The 18,289-nt window shown below is 41.8% G+C and overlaps 2 protein-coding genes across 9 annotated transcripts in view; one reads left to right on the forward strand and one right to left on the reverse strand.

The window, feature by feature from the left end:
• The window catches only part of RCCD1 (RCC1 domain containing 1), a 45,575-nt gene that overhangs the window by 25,122 nt on the left and 2,164 nt on the right, over positions 1-18,289 (forward strand). For 2 of the 4 annotated variants that reach the window (XM_022564001.3, XM_089906808.1), the window contains one exon: positions 7,485-14,356. The exons of the other annotated variants lie outside the window; for them this stretch is intronic. In XM_022564001.3, coding sequence (XP_022419709.1) covers positions 7,485-7,498 — 14 coding nt within the window. In that variant the 3' untranslated portion in view covers positions 7,499-14,356. Of the gene's footprint in view, positions 1-7,484; positions 14,357-18,289 lie in introns of those variants that run through there. 4 annotated transcript variants of the gene reach the window in all.
• Positions 1-18,289, reverse strand: part of PRC1 (protein regulator of cytokinesis 1) — a 28,735-nt gene that overhangs the window by 3,205 nt on the left and 7,241 nt on the right. For 2 of the 5 annotated variants that reach the window (XM_022563995.3, XM_022563997.3), the window contains exons 2-12: positions 13,296-13,428; positions 12,808-12,930; positions 11,049-11,282; positions 10,801-10,971; positions 9,426-9,575; positions 8,973-9,120; positions 8,033-8,169; positions 5,671-5,766; positions 4,439-4,585; positions 4,109-4,219; positions 939-1,049 (exon numbers count right to left, since the gene is read on the reverse strand). In XM_022563995.3, the coding sequence (XP_022419703.1) occupies positions 939-1,049; positions 4,109-4,219; positions 4,439-4,585; positions 5,671-5,766; positions 8,033-8,169; positions 8,973-9,120; positions 9,426-9,575; positions 10,801-10,971; positions 11,049-11,282; positions 12,808-12,930; positions 13,296-13,428 (1,561 nt within the window). The remainder of the gene's footprint in view (positions 1-938; positions 1,050-4,108; positions 4,220-4,438; positions 4,586-5,670; positions 5,767-8,032; positions 8,170-8,972; positions 9,121-9,425; positions 9,576-10,800; positions 10,972-11,048; positions 11,283-12,807; positions 12,931-13,295; positions 13,429-18,289) is intronic. The other 3 variants (XM_022563996.3, XM_089906800.1, XM_089906801.1) reach the window with 3 other exon arrangements.

The following is an 18,289-nucleotide window of genomic DNA, read 5'->3' on the forward strand; positions in this document are numbered from 1 at the left end:
ATCTGCAGAACCCTTATCTTGAGCATAGTCTGTAAAATACCGGAAAGACTGAACACATTTTAGCACGCACTCCTCACTCCCTCCTTGGGTGAGAGTACCTATCTGCATCTAGTTGTCCAGTGTCACTGGGCTGGAACCCACATGCAAGGACCTCGCTCAGTAGCAACTGAAGACCAGGCTTTGAACTGAGCCTATGGAGACTCTTCAGTTTCCCAGTCACATCCCAGTGCTTCCCGTGATACTGGACTGAGCTCAAAATGACCATTCTCTTCTCTCATTTAGTTTTTGACAGATTAGCTAGCTTACATCTGTCAACTTTCAGCATCTCAATGATAACCGAATCCAGGGATCTTAGAAAATGGAACAAGTTAGGTGGGGCCCTGTATGGCTGAACCATACTGACTCCTTTTTGTCAGCTCCATCTTAGGCCTACAGTCCCATCCCCTCCCCTTCCTGCATGACTGAGCTTCAGCTTACAAGGAATGAGGCCAAGCCAGATAAGTTCCCTATCAACTTTGACCCTTGCCTTCATCTGATAAGAAAACTGGAAGAATGCCTTTAGCTGATGTAGATGATTGTGGTCTTGAGACCCTGGCAGGAGGAAAACCACCCAGTTCCTGTCACTACAGATGTGCTTCTCCCTAGTAGTCAGATTCTATTTTTAGCTTTGGCCCCCTTAAATCCCCCCGGTATCTCTTTCGCGCTTGAGTGCAGCTGCAAATGCCTCTGGGTCACTGTCTGCCCGATCCTGCCTGTATGCAAGTTACCCACAATAAACTTCATAATTGCACTTTATGAAGCTGCCTGCTTTGTTTTTAGGCCTCAAAGTTCCTTCTCAGTCCAGAGGACAGTATTCAATCTCTCCACCTCCCAGCAGTCCCCGGAGTACATAGGTTGGGGCAGTGTCGGGGATGTGCTTGTACACAGAGCATACTAACCTTGCTGCCAGAAGGTGGAAGGCGAGACACAGGGGAGCGGCAGACTGTCCCCGAAAAGACAGGCCGAATGCTGCTGTTGACCGTAGCATTGGACACAGTGGTAGTGTTCAGCTAAGGAGAAAAACACAGATTTTTTTTTTTTTTTTTTTGCGGTACACGGGCCTCTCACTGTTGTGGCCTCTCCCGTTGTGGAGCACAGGCTCCGGACGCGCAGGCTCAGCGGCCATGGCTCACGGGCCCAGCCGCTCCGCAGCATGTGGGATCTTCCCGGACCAGGGCTTGAACCCGTGTCCCCTGCATCGGCAGGTGGACTCGCAACCACTGCGCCACCAGGGAAGCCTGAACACAGATTATTGATGTGAGATGACGTGCTTAGCAGTCCATCCCTACACTACAGAGAGTGAGGATGGGAAGCAGTCTAAGACAGTTTTCATGGTGAAGAGCTTTGAGGACACCTGTGAAAAGCATTCAGTGTTCCATAAAATGGGACAACCATTTTGTTTCCAAAAGTTAAACAGACAACTATCATAAGATCCAGCCATATCATTCTTGGGTATTTACCCAAGAGAAATGAAAGCATATATCCATATAAGGACTTACATATAAATATTTATAGCAGCTTTCTGTATAGCAGCCAGATAACTAGAATTAAGCCAAATATCCATCAACACAGGCAACTAGATAAGCAAACTGTGGTATATGCGTCCGATGGAATACTGTTTAACAATAAAAAGGGGTAACCTACTGATACATGCAACAACAGATGAAAAAAGTCAGACACAGAAGTATACATACTGTATGATTCTATTTATATAAAATGTTAGAAAATGCAAACTAATCAACAGTAACAGAGCAAAGCTGCAGTTGCCAGGAGCTAGTGGGAAGTGGCTGCGGGGAGGGAAATGGGTGGTAAGGGAAGCAAAGAGAAAACAAAGGGGCAAAAGGAAACTTTGGGTGTGATGGGTATGTTCATCGTCTTGATTGTGGTGAGGGTTTCACAGTACATACATATATCACAGCTTATTAACAGGTACACTTTAAATATTATGTGTCTACTTTATTCAGTAAAGCTGTAAGCTTTTTCTTTAACTGGAAAAACTCTAGGTGGATTAAAAACCTTAAATGGGATAACAAGACTATTCAAATACAAGACACAAACTAGGAAATACAACACAGGAAAATATCTGTGTGCCTCAGGTCCTGGGTAGGTTATTTGTAAGTACAAGCCATTAAGAAAACAGGTTGAAAACATTTTTACTATATTGATATTAATAACTTTTTGTTCATCAACAAAACACCATAAAGAGTAAAAAGACAAGCTACAGGGACTTCCCTGGTGGCGCAGTGGTTAAGACTCTGAGCTACCAATGCAGGGGGCCTGGGTTCGATCCCTGGTTAGGGAACTAGATCCCACATGCATGCCGCAACTAAGAGTTCACATGCCACAACTAAGGAGCCCACCTGCCATAACTAAGACCCGGCACAACCAAAAAAAAAAAAAGACAAGCTACAGAAGACACACACAAATGCTGGGAAAAGCTATTGTAACACAACTGACAAGGAAATAGCATCCAGAACATACAAAGAATTCCTATAAAATGTGCAAGAAAGAAACAAATGTTCCAACAGAAAAACTGTCAAAAACTTCTCAGAATAGGAAATCCAGAAGGCTAATGAACATGGCAAAAGGTTCAACTTCATTAGTAATTAGGAAAATGCAAACTAAAATTATGAGACATTACTTCACACCCATCAGATGGGCAAAAATTGTAAAGTCTGAAAATATCACATGTTGGCAAAGATTGGAGCCAGCGTAGCACTTAGGCACTACCACTGGAAGTGTAAATTGTTATAACTGCTTTGGTATCACAGACTGAATGATCAGTGCAGCCAGCACTTGAGAAATGTCTGAATGCAGCACTCTTGAGATCATGGGCCATATCACTTAATCTTTGTGTTCTCAGCATCTAATAGAGAGATTCTCAAACTTTTAATGAAAACAAACCTTCCGGACTTCCCTGGTGGCACAGTGGTTAAGGATCTGCCTGCCAATGCAGGGGACATGGGTTCAATCCCTGGTCCGCGAAGATCCCACATGCCACAGACCAACTAAGCCCGTGTGCCACAACTACTGAGCCCATGTGCCGCAGCTACTGAAGCCTGCATGCCTAGAGCCCATGCTCTGCAACAAGAGAAGCCACCACAATGAGAAGCCCGCGCACCGCAATGAAGAGTAGCCCCTGCTCACCGCAACTAGAGAAAGCCCATGTGCAGGAACAAAGACCCAACAGAGCCAAAAAAAACCCAAACCTTTTTTTTCCCCAACCCTTACTAGAATTTTATAATACATATTTTTAAAATTTCGTCACATTATTTTCCTAATAAAAAATTAACTACCTAATATCAAACAATAGGGAACTAGTTTAGTAAATGACATTATGTCAAAAGAATAGAATATATAGCTAAGAATGAGCATGTTATTTGAAGAAAGTTTGATGCTATGAAAAAAAAAATCACAAACAATACCAACTAGGGAAAAAGCAGAAATCAAAATTATATGTGATCTCTATTTTGTGAAAATACACTATTTTAAAAAGCTTTTTACAGAAGCAGGAAAAACACCAAATAGTCTCATTGGTTCTCCTGGAGTTACATTACAGGTGATTTTTAAAACATTTTATGTGTTATAAAATATGAGTTGCAAGGGAAAAGGAAAATAATGCTCCACTTCATTTATTAAAGAAACGGTTTTAAAAAAACAAAGGAAGAAAGAAGGAAGGAAGAACTCCCTGATCTCCTGCTCTAGAGATTAAGGAGTATTAGGTATCCCCCTTGCCAAGCATGAAAGTCTTCTTTCACACAGTGCCATGGTCACTTGTTGGAATTACAGAATGAACCTCTGAAGGTTCTCATCATTACAGAATGTTGGCAGCTGCTGGCTCCCGAGTTTAATCTGGGACTCATCAAAGCTGGCCACTCCTTGACTGTCACTGTCAAGTCCCTACTCAGGATTGAACTGCAGACTTGCATTCACACTGTCAAATGGACTCAACCTGGAAGGCTAGAAAAATTCTTTCCCATCTCTGCAGGACAGAAGGCAAGAGATGGGCAGAGCCCTAGCCTCAAAAATGCCTCAGACATGGCAGTTCATGCAGCCTCGTGTTTATTACCTTGCGCACTTTGCCCGGCGTGCCAGGTGCCAGTCCTCGCCGCTTGTTGGGTGTTCGCGGAGTACTACCATAGAGCATCTCTGTCTCAGTTTGCTTCTTGTTCTTTAGTTGCTATGTGAAAGTCAGAAGCAAGAGTGACAAATCCCAGAAGGAGAACAGGTCTGGGATGGGGGCAGAGGCAGGGCCAGAAATCTAGCGCAAGTCTCTGCACCCAGAGCTAAAAAGAGCTGCCATGAGCTACTCCTTATTCAACCAACCTAGAGCCCTGGCAGAGACTCTGGGCTGCTCACTCATGCTATCTTCTCCTCCTCCCAAACTGGGTTCACTTACTCGTTCCTGCTTGGCTCTCTCTTTCTCCAGTCGGTGCATCTCCCACTGTTCTGTTACATACTCCATGAACTTCTGCCCATTCACCACAAATGCCTTTGAATGCTCCTGTTCCCACATTTCAATCCTTGCTTTCAACTCCTCTTCCAACTGAGACCAGAAACAAGGACATGTTAATTACTTCAAATTTTTGGTGTGAAGCCCCAAAGAAATGATTCTCCCGAAGAATGCCTCCTCCCTCCCCAAAGTATCATTAGCCTGACTTTAGGTAGCTGGACCCACGTGGGAACAGGTTGGAGCGGCCAGAAATCAGTCTTGGGATGGTTCATTCATAATACACATGAAGGTGGGAAAAGGCGAGAACCCAGAGCCTGACCACTACAGTTTTGGCGCCTGAAGTTGGAGGCAGCACTGGGGTAGACCAGCAACGTTAAATACGCAGTGTACACTAGAGCGGCACTATCTGGGCTCCAATCTGGAATCTACCTCTTACTGGCTGTGAACAGGTAGGCAAGTTACTTAAGTTGTCAGTGCCTCAGTTTCCTCATCTGTAAAAATGGAATTAATAATACCAACCTCTTAAGGATGTTGTGACAATTAATAAATGGAAAGTACTTTGAAACAGTATATGGCACTTATTAATTCAATAAGTGTTAACTATTATTATTATTATTAAAATAGAGAATAGTAATGAAGTCCAAAGCACTTTCTCAAAAGGTTACAGGCTGAATTATGTCCCCTGACAAATTCATATGCTGAAGTCTTAATCCCCAGTACCTCAGAATGTGGCTTTATTGGGACACAGAGGTAATTAAGTTAAAATGAGGTCATTAGGGTGGGTCCTAATGCAACATGACTGGTAGCCGAATAAGAAAATGTGGACACGGACACACACAGAAGGAAGGCCACGTGCAGACACAGGGAGAAGACTACTATCTGGAGCCAGGACAGAGGCCTCGGAAGAAAGCAGCCCTGCTGACACCTGGGTCTCAGACTTTGAGCCTCCAGAATTGTGAGAAAGTGAATTTCTGTTGTTTAAACCACCCAGTCTCTGGTACTTTGTTATGGCAGCCCTAAAAAGCTAATAAAACTTGCTATTCAGTTGCTTGTACTAGGTAGGCCCAGTATATACTTATTATCCTTTACCTAAGGAAAAACAATTCAAAGCAAGAGATATACAAAAAGTGAGGTATTTTGTAGCCAAGCACCAAAAACTCTTTCAGTAACAATATTACCTTAGGGAGTGTTTTTTGGAGCTTGGCTCGCTGCTTTTCTTCTTTTAGAAGATTTCCTCCACGATTTGTAAATCGACTTGGATCTGAAGCCTTTCTCTGTGAAAAATACATTTTAATTAGAGTGAACCCCAGTCAGTCAGACCAGTCACTTCTGCTAAGAATCCTCACTCTCATAAACAGATACATATTTTTAGGGAGACTTCAGAGTTTTGCATTCCTATCCACTTTTAGCAGTGAGAAATCGTGGCTTTCTAAGGCAGGGAGTGGGGTGTGAACACTCTGAGGCATATGCAAGATCATACACTGGGGTACAGGAAAACTAGTGTTTCCTTTTTAGTCTAAAAAGTAAGACAGGCTTTAATATTTAATGCATTTAATTTAAGGCTCCCTTCCTGGGTTCAGATGTCACCAACAGGAAATGGGGTATGTGGAAGGACAAGGGGGAGGTCTACACTCAGAGGGTTTGGTGGTGGTACCCCTACTTGCCCACTCACTTCCAGCATATTGAGACAATGCAGCTTAAATGTGCTCAGTTAAGGGGTTTATAGATAATCTGGTTTTTATTAAATTAACCCTCACAAAATGGACAAAAAATGTAAAATGTTAGGGTTCTTATTCTTTTTAACTTTTCTGTTTTTTGTTATTCTACAGTGTATACAGTATATCAGAACAGTAATATAAGTGTATAATTTGTAAATGTAAATTAGGTGAATACACTAAAAAACGGGACAGATAATCAGAAAAGTTTAGAAACAATCTTGACAATTTGGGGGCCAAACTGATAAATTCTATTTCCTTTCCAGACTGCTTGATTATAAGCAATAACTAAAAGGAATGGTAATTAGTTTCTTATTTTTTCTTAAATACTAGCATGTAAACAAGGGTCGCTTATTTGGCTCTTTACTGTCTTTGTGTGTGTGTGTGCGTGTGTGTGTGTGCACACTTTTTTTTTACACTGAAGTATAGTTGATTTCCAGTATAAGTCTCAGGTGTACAACACAGTGATTCACAATTTTTGAAGTTTATACTCCATTTATAGTTATTATAAAATATTAGCTATATTCCATGCTGTACAATATATCCTCGTAGCTTATTTATTTTATACATAATAGTATGTACTTCTTAAACTCCTACCCCTTTATTGCCCCTCCCCCCTTCCCCCTCCCCTCTGGTAACCATTAGTCTGTTCTCTGTATCTGTGAGTCTGTTTCTTTTTTGTTATATTCACTCGTTTGTTTTATTTTCTAGATTCCACCTATAAGTGGTATCATACAGTATTTGCCTTTCTCTGAGTTATTTCACTAAGCATAATACCCTATAGATCCATCCATGTTGTTGCAAAAGGCAAAATTTAATTCTTGTTTATGGCTGAGCTCTTTATTGACTTTTATTACTCCTTCTTGCTTTCAACCAGAAGTAAGAGGTAACTGAGGACTAGAACACTTGCTCTTAAACAGCTGTGAGCTCTCACAGTTTTTTCCACTTCTGAGTCCTAGTTTCTTGCCTGGAAACCTGAAGGAGTTAAACTCCGGATTCTCTAAAGGCCTGTTCAAGCTCTAATAGGACCAGTATGAACCTGAGAATGAGTCTCCTTGAATTTCGTGCCCAAGGTGCCTCACTTGCCTCGTCCTAGTCCCAGTTCTGAGCTCTAAAATGCTCTAAGGGAATCGACTCATGCTAAGTCTATCAAAACAAAAGGAATTCAGAGTACACAAATGTGCCCCAAATACCCAGGCAATTTTCTAATAACAAAAGTTGGAAGAGTACAGAATGTTAGTTGCCTGCCTCAACATCCATTTTTCTCTCCTTCCTAGGTAATAGAACCTGAATTTATCTGCGATAGTGATTCTCCCAGCCTTGCCAGTAGTTGGTGTGGCATTTACGCAGAAGTGCTGTGAAAAGAGCCTGGGAAAACCTCTTAGAGGGGGTGGAGGGGCAATGCCTTCTGTGTTCCCTCCTCCACCACACTGCCGGAAACGCTATGGTGGGAGCTCTAGAACCACCCTGGACCGGAAGATAAGATCCACCCCTTAGTGGTAAAGGAGCTATGACCTGGAGAAGCCTGGGACCCCCTGACTGTGGAATAGCCATACCTGCCTTGCACTGCCTATCTTTAGACTTCCTTTATGCAAGAAACTTCAACCTTATTGAAGGCATTAATTTTGGGGTTTTCTCTTACATGTTTCTGCATATAAGCTTGACAAATACAGATGGGTTAGCAGTAGTTTACAGACTTAATGATAAAGATGGTATTAGAAACCTGGTCAAGAGCAAAGGAGACAGGCTTCTGACTCTATACAGGGGACGCTTTCTTAACACTTCACTGTACTCTAAGGAAAACACACAAAAACTAATGCAGTACCTCAAACTCTAAGAAAAGCTTCCAGCTTTCTTCCCACTTCTGGACACCTTCAAAGAGTTCTTTGTGAACCTCATAGTAGTTTCTTAACTGCACAATCTCGGCATCATGGAGCTGGAGCAGATTTTCTGTATAGTCCTCTGCAAGATATAGGCCCAGTAGTTTTAAAAAATCCCTCTAGTGTTTAGTATCCCAATTTACTAATCCCTCATCCCCCTAAAATGGAAACAGAATTTTCTTCCTTGCAGTAAAAATGACACACAAGTAAGTGTATGTTGTGGATAATAAAAGCCAGGTTTGTCCCAATCAGCCTGGTGGGACTAGAGACTAAGGGACTAGGGTGTGGACTAAAAGGACTAAGATTCTCAAAACTCTGTCATCTCTTGCCTTGTCTTAGGTTTCTTTCATATTCTTCCTTTCCACCCTGCCCAACAGAGGGCTGAGTCACAGAAAATGTCCAAAAATGTTGAATTTAGTAAAGACGGCTTCATCTTTATATTCAGTTCAGGTCAGACCAGAATTCCATTGGGCCCTGGGGTCATACCTCGTGGGCTCAAATGTGGGCTCTGCCATTTACCTATTGTGTGTCTCTGGGTTAAGTTGTTCAACATTTATGTGCCTCAGTGTCCTCATCTCTTGACATGAGAATTAAGTCAGATAATCCTGTTAAGAGTCTGACATTGCGCCTGGCACAGAGTAAGCTCCTGCTAAACTTGAGCTCCACAACTACATGCTACAGAGATATTCTGCTTCAGAAACCAAGAGATCCCTTATTTCCCAATAGCATTTGCAAATGCTTATTTGAACGGGAATGGCAATTTATGCTGAATGGCCTGGAAAGGTAGCAATGTCTGTTCAGTAGAGGAAATACTTCCCAGTGAATGTCTGCACTTGTAAAAGACAAGTGAGCAGGCCACATGAATAGCGACATTTCTGTACGAACCAGAATAGTAAGGGGCAAAAGCTTGTCTCTGCTCCTGGCTATAAAAACACTGGTCCCAGTACTGAGCCAGCTCCACTCGTATTGCCTCAATCACTTTCTTCATGTTTTGCATTTTCAGTTCTTCCAACCGATCCACTTCTAATTGCAGCTGAAACAAAGAGACCTGTTAAAAGTGCTTGTCATACTTGTATATTCATGTAGGTTTGCAAAATATTTTCCCCCTTTTTAATTAAATTACGATACAAAACCACAGAGGTAAGTCAACACTCTTTATAACGATGATATCATAGGAGCCAGAAATCTAAGAAACATACGTGAAAGATAAAAGATGAGCAGGCTACTGCCACTCCTTTCTGACGCTTGTCTTAGAAACAGGCTCACTCAAGGCAGAAGCTGGTAAAGACATCAGACTTGACACCAAAATGCTGACCCAGCGCCCTTTGGGTTTCTTACCGCTTTCCGGACCTTGGCCTTTGACCCAGTCATAACTGTGGCCACAGCTTCTCTCTCTTCTGCAGGTATTTGCAACCTATCCCAGAGTTCTCGTATCTGAGCACGCAGCCCCTCACACACTGCTTCGTTTTGTGATTTTCGCATTTCCAGCTGTAGCAAGGAAAGCCAGTGGTTATAGCAAAGACAGCAGCACAGAGAAAACTGGCCCTCTGGCCTCCTACAGAGACACATCTGTACCCACATGGAGAAGAAGCACTTTTACAAGGCTGTGAAGAGGTGTGTTTTCATGACTTCTGAAAACAAACTGTAAGGCTGTCATTATGGTAGGATCTCAGACCCCAAGAATTAGGATTCAAATTTTTAATTAAAAAAAATTTTGGGGGGCTTCCCTGGTGGCGCAGTGGTTGAGAGTCCGCCTGCCGATGCAAGGGACACGAGTTCGTGCCCCGGTCCAGGAAGATCCCACATGCCGCAGAGTGGCTAGGCCCATGAGCCATGGCCGCTGAGCCTGCGTGTCTGGAGCCTGTGCTCCGCAACGGGAGAGGCCACAACAGTGAGAGGCCCACGTACAGCAAAAAAAAAAAAAAAAAAAAAAAATTTTTTTCAATTAAACACTAAGCTAATTCAAATGACTTATTATTTCATCCAAAACGTCAATTTCAGGGGATTTTCCTCATGGTCCAGTGGGTAAGACTCCCTGCTCCCAATGTAGGGGGCCAGGGTTCGATCCCTGGTCGGGAAACTAGATCCCGCATGCATGCCGCAACTAAGAGTCTGCATGCTGCAACTAAGGAATCCACAGGCCGCAACTAAAAAAGATCCTGTGTGCCACAACAAAGACCCAGCGCAGCCTAAATGAATGAATGAATAAATAAACATTAAAAAAAAAAACTCAATTTCACATTCTCAGAGCTATATATAAATTAAGGTTTTTTGTTTAAAAAAATCAAGGTTGTGTTTCAAATAATACTATTATCTTTTTTTATTTGGCTGCATTGGGTCTTCATTGCTGCATGCAGGCTTTCTCTAGTTGCGGCTAGAGGGAGCTACTCTTCGTTGCAGTGTGAGGGCTTCTCATTGTGGTGGCTTCTCTTGTTGCGGAGCACTGTCTCTAGGCGCAGAGGCTCAGTAGTTGTGGCTGGCAGGCTCTAGAGCGCAGGCTCAGTACTTGTGGCGCATGGGCTCAGTTGCTCCGCGGTACGTAGGATCTTCCCGGACCAGGGATTGAACCCGTGTCCCCAGCACTGGCAGGTGGATTCCTAACCACTGGGTCACCAGGGAAGCCCTATCTCATTATCTTAAAGGAAAAAGCTGCAGTTTTCTCAGATTGCTGGATACTATGGAGATCCCAGGCCATAATTTGAGTAGACATTACCTGCTGTAGCAACTTCTGTAGTGTTGCAATATTTTCCAAAGATAAACAAAAGGCATCTTCATCTTCACAGACCACATCTCTTTCAAAGCTTGTGTCTGGTGTGTGTTCTAATTCTTCCATACACAGTATGATCTGTCTCTTTATGTTGACGAACTCCTCATGCCTAGATGCCTATAAAAAAAAAAAAAGATTACAAGATACCTAGAGGAAAGTCAAATGACTTTTAGGAACTATGAATGTAAGCACACCTTTGTTTCCCTCAGAGTTGCCACGTGTTGTCTAAACTGGCTCAGCTCTTCTAAGCTGGGAACTGAGGTGCTGTCAATGTCATAGTGGGGCGTGCAAAGAATTTCACACAGTTCTTGATCTTGTTCTTGAAGTAGTTTCAGTTCTTGTTTTCTCTCCTTTTTCTGTTTTCTCATCAGTTCTACCTGAGTGCGCAAATCCTTTTCTAGCTGCAAGATGGTCGTCTCTCCTTCTTCCTGTATGAGACAATGTACTATTGTGTTAAGGTTCCAAGCGGATTTCTTCAAAGGAAGAGAAGACAACGAAAGAGGACTAGGATGATAGACTTTTAGTTAAACTTACAAATAAATCAACTTACAGCTAACAGAATATGGCACAAAGAGGGTCTCCTAACAAAGGTCCCCAGTAAGGAAAGGTACCAGGGCACTTTTACAAGAGGTAAAAATTGGTTGAAAAGCTTATTTTGAATTAGCTATAGGGTAGTATATTTAGCTCCTAACTAAATGTTTATCCCAATAATCCTAAACATCACTCAACCAATAAAAATCAATTTAGTACTCCTTGCTCTACTCCTAACTGATAAGCAGGAGAAAAAACAAGTGGCAGTTATATGTCCTATAAATTTTATTCAACATTGGTGAACTAAGTACTGTCATATAATTTAAGGGAGATGTACCACTGTATATCTAACTTCTCACCCAATTTCATATTGAAAATTTAAAAAAAAAGACTAAAGAAACTATTTGTCCAAAATCAATGATATTTATGCCATTTGTGTTGATTTCAGGAAGCTCTACTGATGTCAGTCTGCCTGACTGTTCTTGGCTACCAGAAATGAATTAGCCTTAACCCTTTAGAGACAGTCTCCTCCTCCTAGGCTGACTCCACTGAGATACCCAGGCAGTTCTTTCTGTAACAGGGACAGGGACCTGAGATACCCAGGCAGTTCTTTCTGTAACAGAGAGAGGGACCTGAGATACCCAGGCAGTTCTTTCTGTAACAGGGAGAGGGACCTGAGACCTTATTGGTACCACATTAGCCACTGTGTGCTGTCCTTGCACCCACATCTATTCTAATTACCTTCCCAATCTCCACGTTTGTCTTCATTTTTATGATCCCAACACTGTTTTTACCTGTTCTAACCAGGGATATGTTTTGGGGTCCCTCTGTCATGCTTGCTGGTGTCCTCATTTAAGTCTGATTTGTGCTGGACCACAGGACAGCAACCTCTCAGCAAGGTACACAGATAAACATGGCATGCCCTGAATTTGACTATGCTCTCTTGATATTCCAGCTGTGGAGACATCTCTTCTCAAGTGGCCATTCTGGCTAGTTCAGTGATGTGTAGCTTTCGGGTATGAAAAAATCCACAGAGGCAGGTTTTTTGGGTAACTTTTCCTTATATCACTACTCACTTTTGTATCCTAAGTAGTTCTCTTCATTTTCTTTCAAAGAAAGAATGGAATGATATCATCTATGCCTAGCTCAGTTTAAAAAAATTTTTGTGTCCTACAAATTGATAGTTAGAGGCTTGTTTTTGATTAAAACATTTCAACACTTAGCTGCTTCACCTCTCAACAGGGCAACTCTTCACGTAAGTGAAAACTGCTTTGCTGGAACCAAGTAACTAGGCAGCACATTTTTCCCATTTCTCATGTCCAGTATCAGCCCTACAAGGAAACTTTCCACCTGTAGCCCCAAATCAAAGTTCTTCCCTAAATCTCAGACCCAGGCAGGATCCCCTGACACCCTGCCATGTACCTGAAATGGCTCGACATGTAGCTCACTGCACAGAGTGTTCAGCTCTTTTTGGCAGATGGCTATGCTTTTGATGAGCCTTTCCTTCAGGCTTTCCTCTTCAGCAATCATCATATCCAGGAGGTCCTACGAGAGATGAAACAGTCCCATAAAAGTTTCGGGTGTTTTCCCCACTGGCCTCAAACAACAAATAACACCAAAATCCTCATAATTTCAAATTTTAAAGGAAGGACTTAAACAAAACCAGGACTTCCCTGGCGGTCCAGTGGTTAAGATTCTGTGCTCCCAATGCAGGGGGCACAGGTTCAATCCCTGGTTGGGGAACTAGGATCCTATATGCTGCACGGCGCGGCCAAAACAAGCAAACAAACAAACAAAAAACCAGGAGGAGCCTGTGACATCCTAGTGTCACTTCTATATGCTATCTTAGATGAGACACCAACATCCTTACCCCTGTCCCACTACAAAGAGATCAGTATTACTCAACTCACCTTGATATGCTTCTTTACAACCTCAGTTCTTTGTAACCGCTGGTCCTCTGGAATCCCAATCAATTCCCATATTTCCCGAAGGTGATTCAGGGCTTTCTGGAGACATACTATGGACTCCTCTGCCAGCACCTCACTAAAAAGCAAAAGAGAACCAGCTACATGAGCCACTGCCTCCAGACTAAAAGCAGTATTTACAGAAACTAAACAAACTAGTTTCGCAGTGGGCTCAAGGCTAAAACAAACTGAAAACAAGCATTCAGCTTAACTCATCTTGAACACTCCCCTATCCTTCTGCCTCCAAACACCACAACACTGGCAAAGCAAAATCCAGTATCGTATTATCAATTCAGTGTGGAAATTCAATCTTCTGAATAATACTCAGAATCTGGACTTTGATCAATGATTCTACCTATGGCAGTACAATACAGAATTTTAAATGCTTTTATTAAAGAAAAAACAAACAAAAATGTCAGGTCCTATAAAACAGCTGGCAATTTATTGCGATTTTGTTACTCATTTTTTTCCCTTCCTGTTTTTCTAAGCTATAATTGACATATATAGCACTGTATAAGTTTAAGGTGTACAGCATAATGATTTGATTTACATACATCATGAAGTAATTATCACAATAAGTTTAGTAAACATCCATCATCTCATATAGGTACAAAATTAAAGAAATAGAAAAAAAATTTTTTTGCCTGTGATGAGAACTCATAGGGTTTACTCTCTTAACAACTTTCATAAATAACATACAGTGGTGCTGGGACTTCCCTGGTGGTCCAGTGGATAAGGCTCGGCGCTCCCAGTGCAGGGGGCCCAGGTCAGGGAACTAGATCCCAAGTGCATGCCGCAGCTAGGAGTCCACATGCTGCAACTAAAGATCCTGCATGCCTCAAGAAGACCCGGCACAGCCATCCATAAATAAATTAAATAAATATTTTTAAAAATACAGTGGTGCTAATTATATTTATCATGTTCTATATTACATCCCTAGTACTTATTTATCTTAAAACTGATGCCTTATAACCTTTTGACTGCCCTCATCCAATTCCCCACCCCCAGCCTCTACCTAAGACTCTAATCTCTTTTTCTATGAGTTTGTTTTTGAAATATAACTGACCTATAACACTACGTTAGTTCCTGTTACAGAACACAGTGATTTGATATTTCTATACATTTCAAATTGATCACAATAAGTCTAGCTATGATATGTCACCATACAAAGATATTACATAGTTATTGACTATATTCCCCACACTGTACATTTCATACCTGTGATGCATTTATTTTACAACTGGAAGTTTGTATTTCTTAATCTGCCTCACCTATTTCTTTCCTCCCCCTACCCCCCGACCCCTCTTGGCAAATTCCTGTTTGTTCTCTGTATCTATAACTGTGTTTACATTTTATTATGTTTGTTCATTTGTTTATCTTTTTAAATTCCACATATAAGTGAAATTACATGGTATTTGTCTATCTCTGTCTGACTTATTTCACTTAGCATAATGTCCTCTAAGTCCATCCATGTTGTCACAAATGGCAAGAATTCATTCTTTTTTTATGGCTGAGTAATATTCCAGTGTGTGTGTGCATGCACACACACATACATACATACACACACAAACATACACACATATTCTTTATCCATTCATCTACTGATGGGCACTTAGGTTGCTTCCATATCTTGGATGCTGCAATGAACATAGAGGTGCACATATCTTTTCGAATTAAGTGTTCTGTTTTCTTTGGATAAATACTCAGGAGTGGAATTGATAGATCATATGGTAGTTCTATTTCTAATTTTTTTTTTTTTTTTTTTTTGCGGTATGCGGGCCTCTCACTGTTGTGGTCTCTCCCGTTGCGGAGCATAGTCTCTGGACGCGCAGGCTCAGCGGCCATGGCTCATGGGCCCAGCTGCTCCGCGGCATGTGGGATCTTCCCAGACCGGGGCACGAACCCATGTCCCCTGCATCGGCAGGCGGACTCTCAACCACTGCGCCACCAGGGAAGCCCCCATTTCTAATTTTTTGAGGAATCTCCATACTGTTTTCCATAGTGGCTACTCCAATTTATATCCCCACCAACAGTGCACAAGCATTCCCTTTTCTCCACATCCTCACCAATACGCGTTATCTGTTGTCTTTAATAATAGTCATTCTGACAGTTGTGAGGTGATTATCTCATCGTCGTTTTGATTTGCATTTCCATTTTGATTAGTGATGTTAAGCATCTTTTCATGTGCCTGTTGACTATCTGTAAGTTTTCCTTGGAAAAATGTCTATTCAGATCCTCTGCTCATTTTTTAATCAGGTTGCCTATTCTTCTCAATGTTGAGTTGTGTAAGTTCTCTGTATATTTTGGAATATTAACCCCTTCTCAGATATTTTCAAATATCTTCTCCCATTCAGTAGGTGGCCTTGTTGTTGTTCTTAAATTACAACTATTAATTTACAGAATGACTAAAAGTTAAAAAATAATCAGGTGTTGGTGAGTATACAGAAAAGCCAGAACTTTCGTATACTACTGCTTGGAGTGTGAATTGGTACAACCACTTTGAAAACTGTTGGCAGTATCTGCTAAAGCTGAACCCAGCAGTTCCATGTCTACATATGTAGAAATGCACACATATGTACCAAAGGTGTGTACCAGAATGATCAAAGCAGCACTACTCATAATATCATAAAGGTAGAAACAACCTAGATGTCCATCAACAGAATAGAGAAACAGTACATTCCTACAATGGAATAATACAGCAATGAATAAAAAAACATGGGTGAATCTCAGAAACATCATGGTGAACTGTGCTAAATGAAAGAGGTCAAATGCAAAAAGACTACATACTATATGATTCTACCTTATGAAATTTTAGAAAAGGCAAAACTATAGTGAAAGAAAGCAAATGAACTGCCTGGAATCAGGGCAGGGGATCAACTGCAAAGGGGCATACGGCAACTATTTTTAGGGTGACAGAATGGTTCTAGATCTTAATGGTGATGGTGATTACATAACTATACACAGTGACCAAAATTCAAACTGTACATGTAAAATGAGTCAATTTTACTGTATGTAAATTATACCTCAAATCTTAAAGAAAAAAAAAAAAGGGAGGTAAAAGAAACAACTAAGATGGAAAAACAGAACAAAAAGTTGGGGAAGAAGAGGAAAAACAGCCAGATAAGCAAGCATCTATCACTACGTGATTCCAATTATACAAAGTTCAAAAACAGGCAGAACTAAGCTTTGCTTTGAGAAGTCAGGATAGTGGTTGTCATTGTCCTGGGAAGTGGTGACTTTTGGAGAGCACAAGGAGGGGTGGTTACACAGCGTGTGCTGACTTTATGAAAATCCATCAAGTTTGCACTTGATCTGTGTGCATTTCTGAATATATGTTACAATTACAAAAAGTTTATTTAAAAATTATTCACTGTTTATCTGAAGCACAAATTTAACTGTGTACCTTGTGTTTTATCTTTCAAAAAAAACTTTAGTTTTCTTCTTTTTTTTTGGCCTCACTGCACTTGTGAGATCTTAGCTCCCCGACCAGGGATGGAACCTGCGCCCTCAGCAATGAAAGTGCAGTCTTAACCACTGCCCGCCAGGGAATTCTCAAAAAACCTTTACTTTAAAAAGTTTGCTTAGTCTGCTTCACAAAGCATTTAAATAACAGAGATTTTCTCTCCTTTCTTGGTACACCTGGATAACAAAGAGACCACTCTGGCACCAGAGACTAAACTCTGGATGTGCTTTTCTATCAGTCAGCCAGGAGGCCTCCAACAAGTCACTGAAGCTCTCTGTGTGCAAATGATGAGGATAGAGGCTCTCACTGGCCCCCTCTCTGTCGCAGCATATTCAGGGGTTCTGAATCACCAGCCTAGATCTCCAAGAACATCAGTTTCTCCATAGGCTTTTTTTTTCTTTTCTGCTCACTTCTTCCTTCCTTCCTTCCTTCTTTCCTTCCTTCCTTCTCTCTCTCCCTCTCCCTCTCATCCTCTCTCTCTCTATTTATGTTATTTTTGGCTGCATTGGGTCTTCATTGCTGTGCTGGCTTTCTCTAGTTGCGGCGAGCGGGGGCTACTCTTCGTTGTGATGTGCAGGCTTCTCATTGCAGTGGCTTCTCTTGTTGTGGAGCACAGGCTCTAGGGCACACGGATTTCAGCAGTTGTGGCACGTGGACTCAGTAGTTGTGGTGCATGGGCTTAGTTGCTCCACAGCACATGGGATCCTCCTGGACTAGGGCTCGAACCCATGTCCGCTGCATTAGCAGGCGGATTCCCAACCTTGCACCACCAGGGAAGTCCTTCTTAGGTTTTAATATATTCACATCCAAGACATTTCTCTAGCCAAGAAATCCCAATTCAAAGGTTGCCTGTCCTACCTAGTTCAAGAAAAGCTTCTTGCACAAATAACAGCTGCCTATACCAGATGGCCAATTATCAATACCCACATAAGGAAGAGTGTTTAAAAGAATTTACAGGAACTTCCCTGGTGGTCCAGTGGGTAAGACTTGGCACTCCCAGTGCAGGGGGCCCGGGTTTGATCCCTGGTCAGGGAACTAGATCCCACGTGCATGCCGCAAATAAGACCGCGGTGCAGCCAAAAATAATTATTAAAAAAAAAAAAAAAAGAATTTACTGTACTCCATTTTAGAAATGTTAACAGGTATCAAGGTATTTAATATAATCTCAGTTAACTCAAGTTTAACTAAAGTGCTTCCTCAGACAAATAATCCCTTTGCACTTCACTTTTAAGACAAAAGAACCCACAATTTTAGCATACTAATTTTAGCATTTTATGTAAAATAACCAATACAAGAGGGACTTCCCTGGTGGCGCAGTGGTTAAGACTCTGTGCTCCCAATGCAGGAGGCCCAGGTTGAATCCCTGGTCAGGGAACTAGATCCCACATGCATGCCACAACTAAGAGTTCGCATGCCACAACTAAGGAGCCCACCTACTGCAACTAAGGAGCCAGTGAGCCACAACTAAGAAGCCAGC

This window comes from Delphinapterus leucas, chromosome 2 (assembly GCF_059928025.1).
Source record: "Delphinapterus leucas isolate spDelLeu-1000000601 "Yukka" chromosome 2, BTC_Dleu_Yukka2, whole genome shotgun sequence".
NCBI classification, from domain to species: Eukaryota; Metazoa; Chordata; class Mammalia; order Artiodactyla; family Monodontidae; genus Delphinapterus; species Delphinapterus leucas.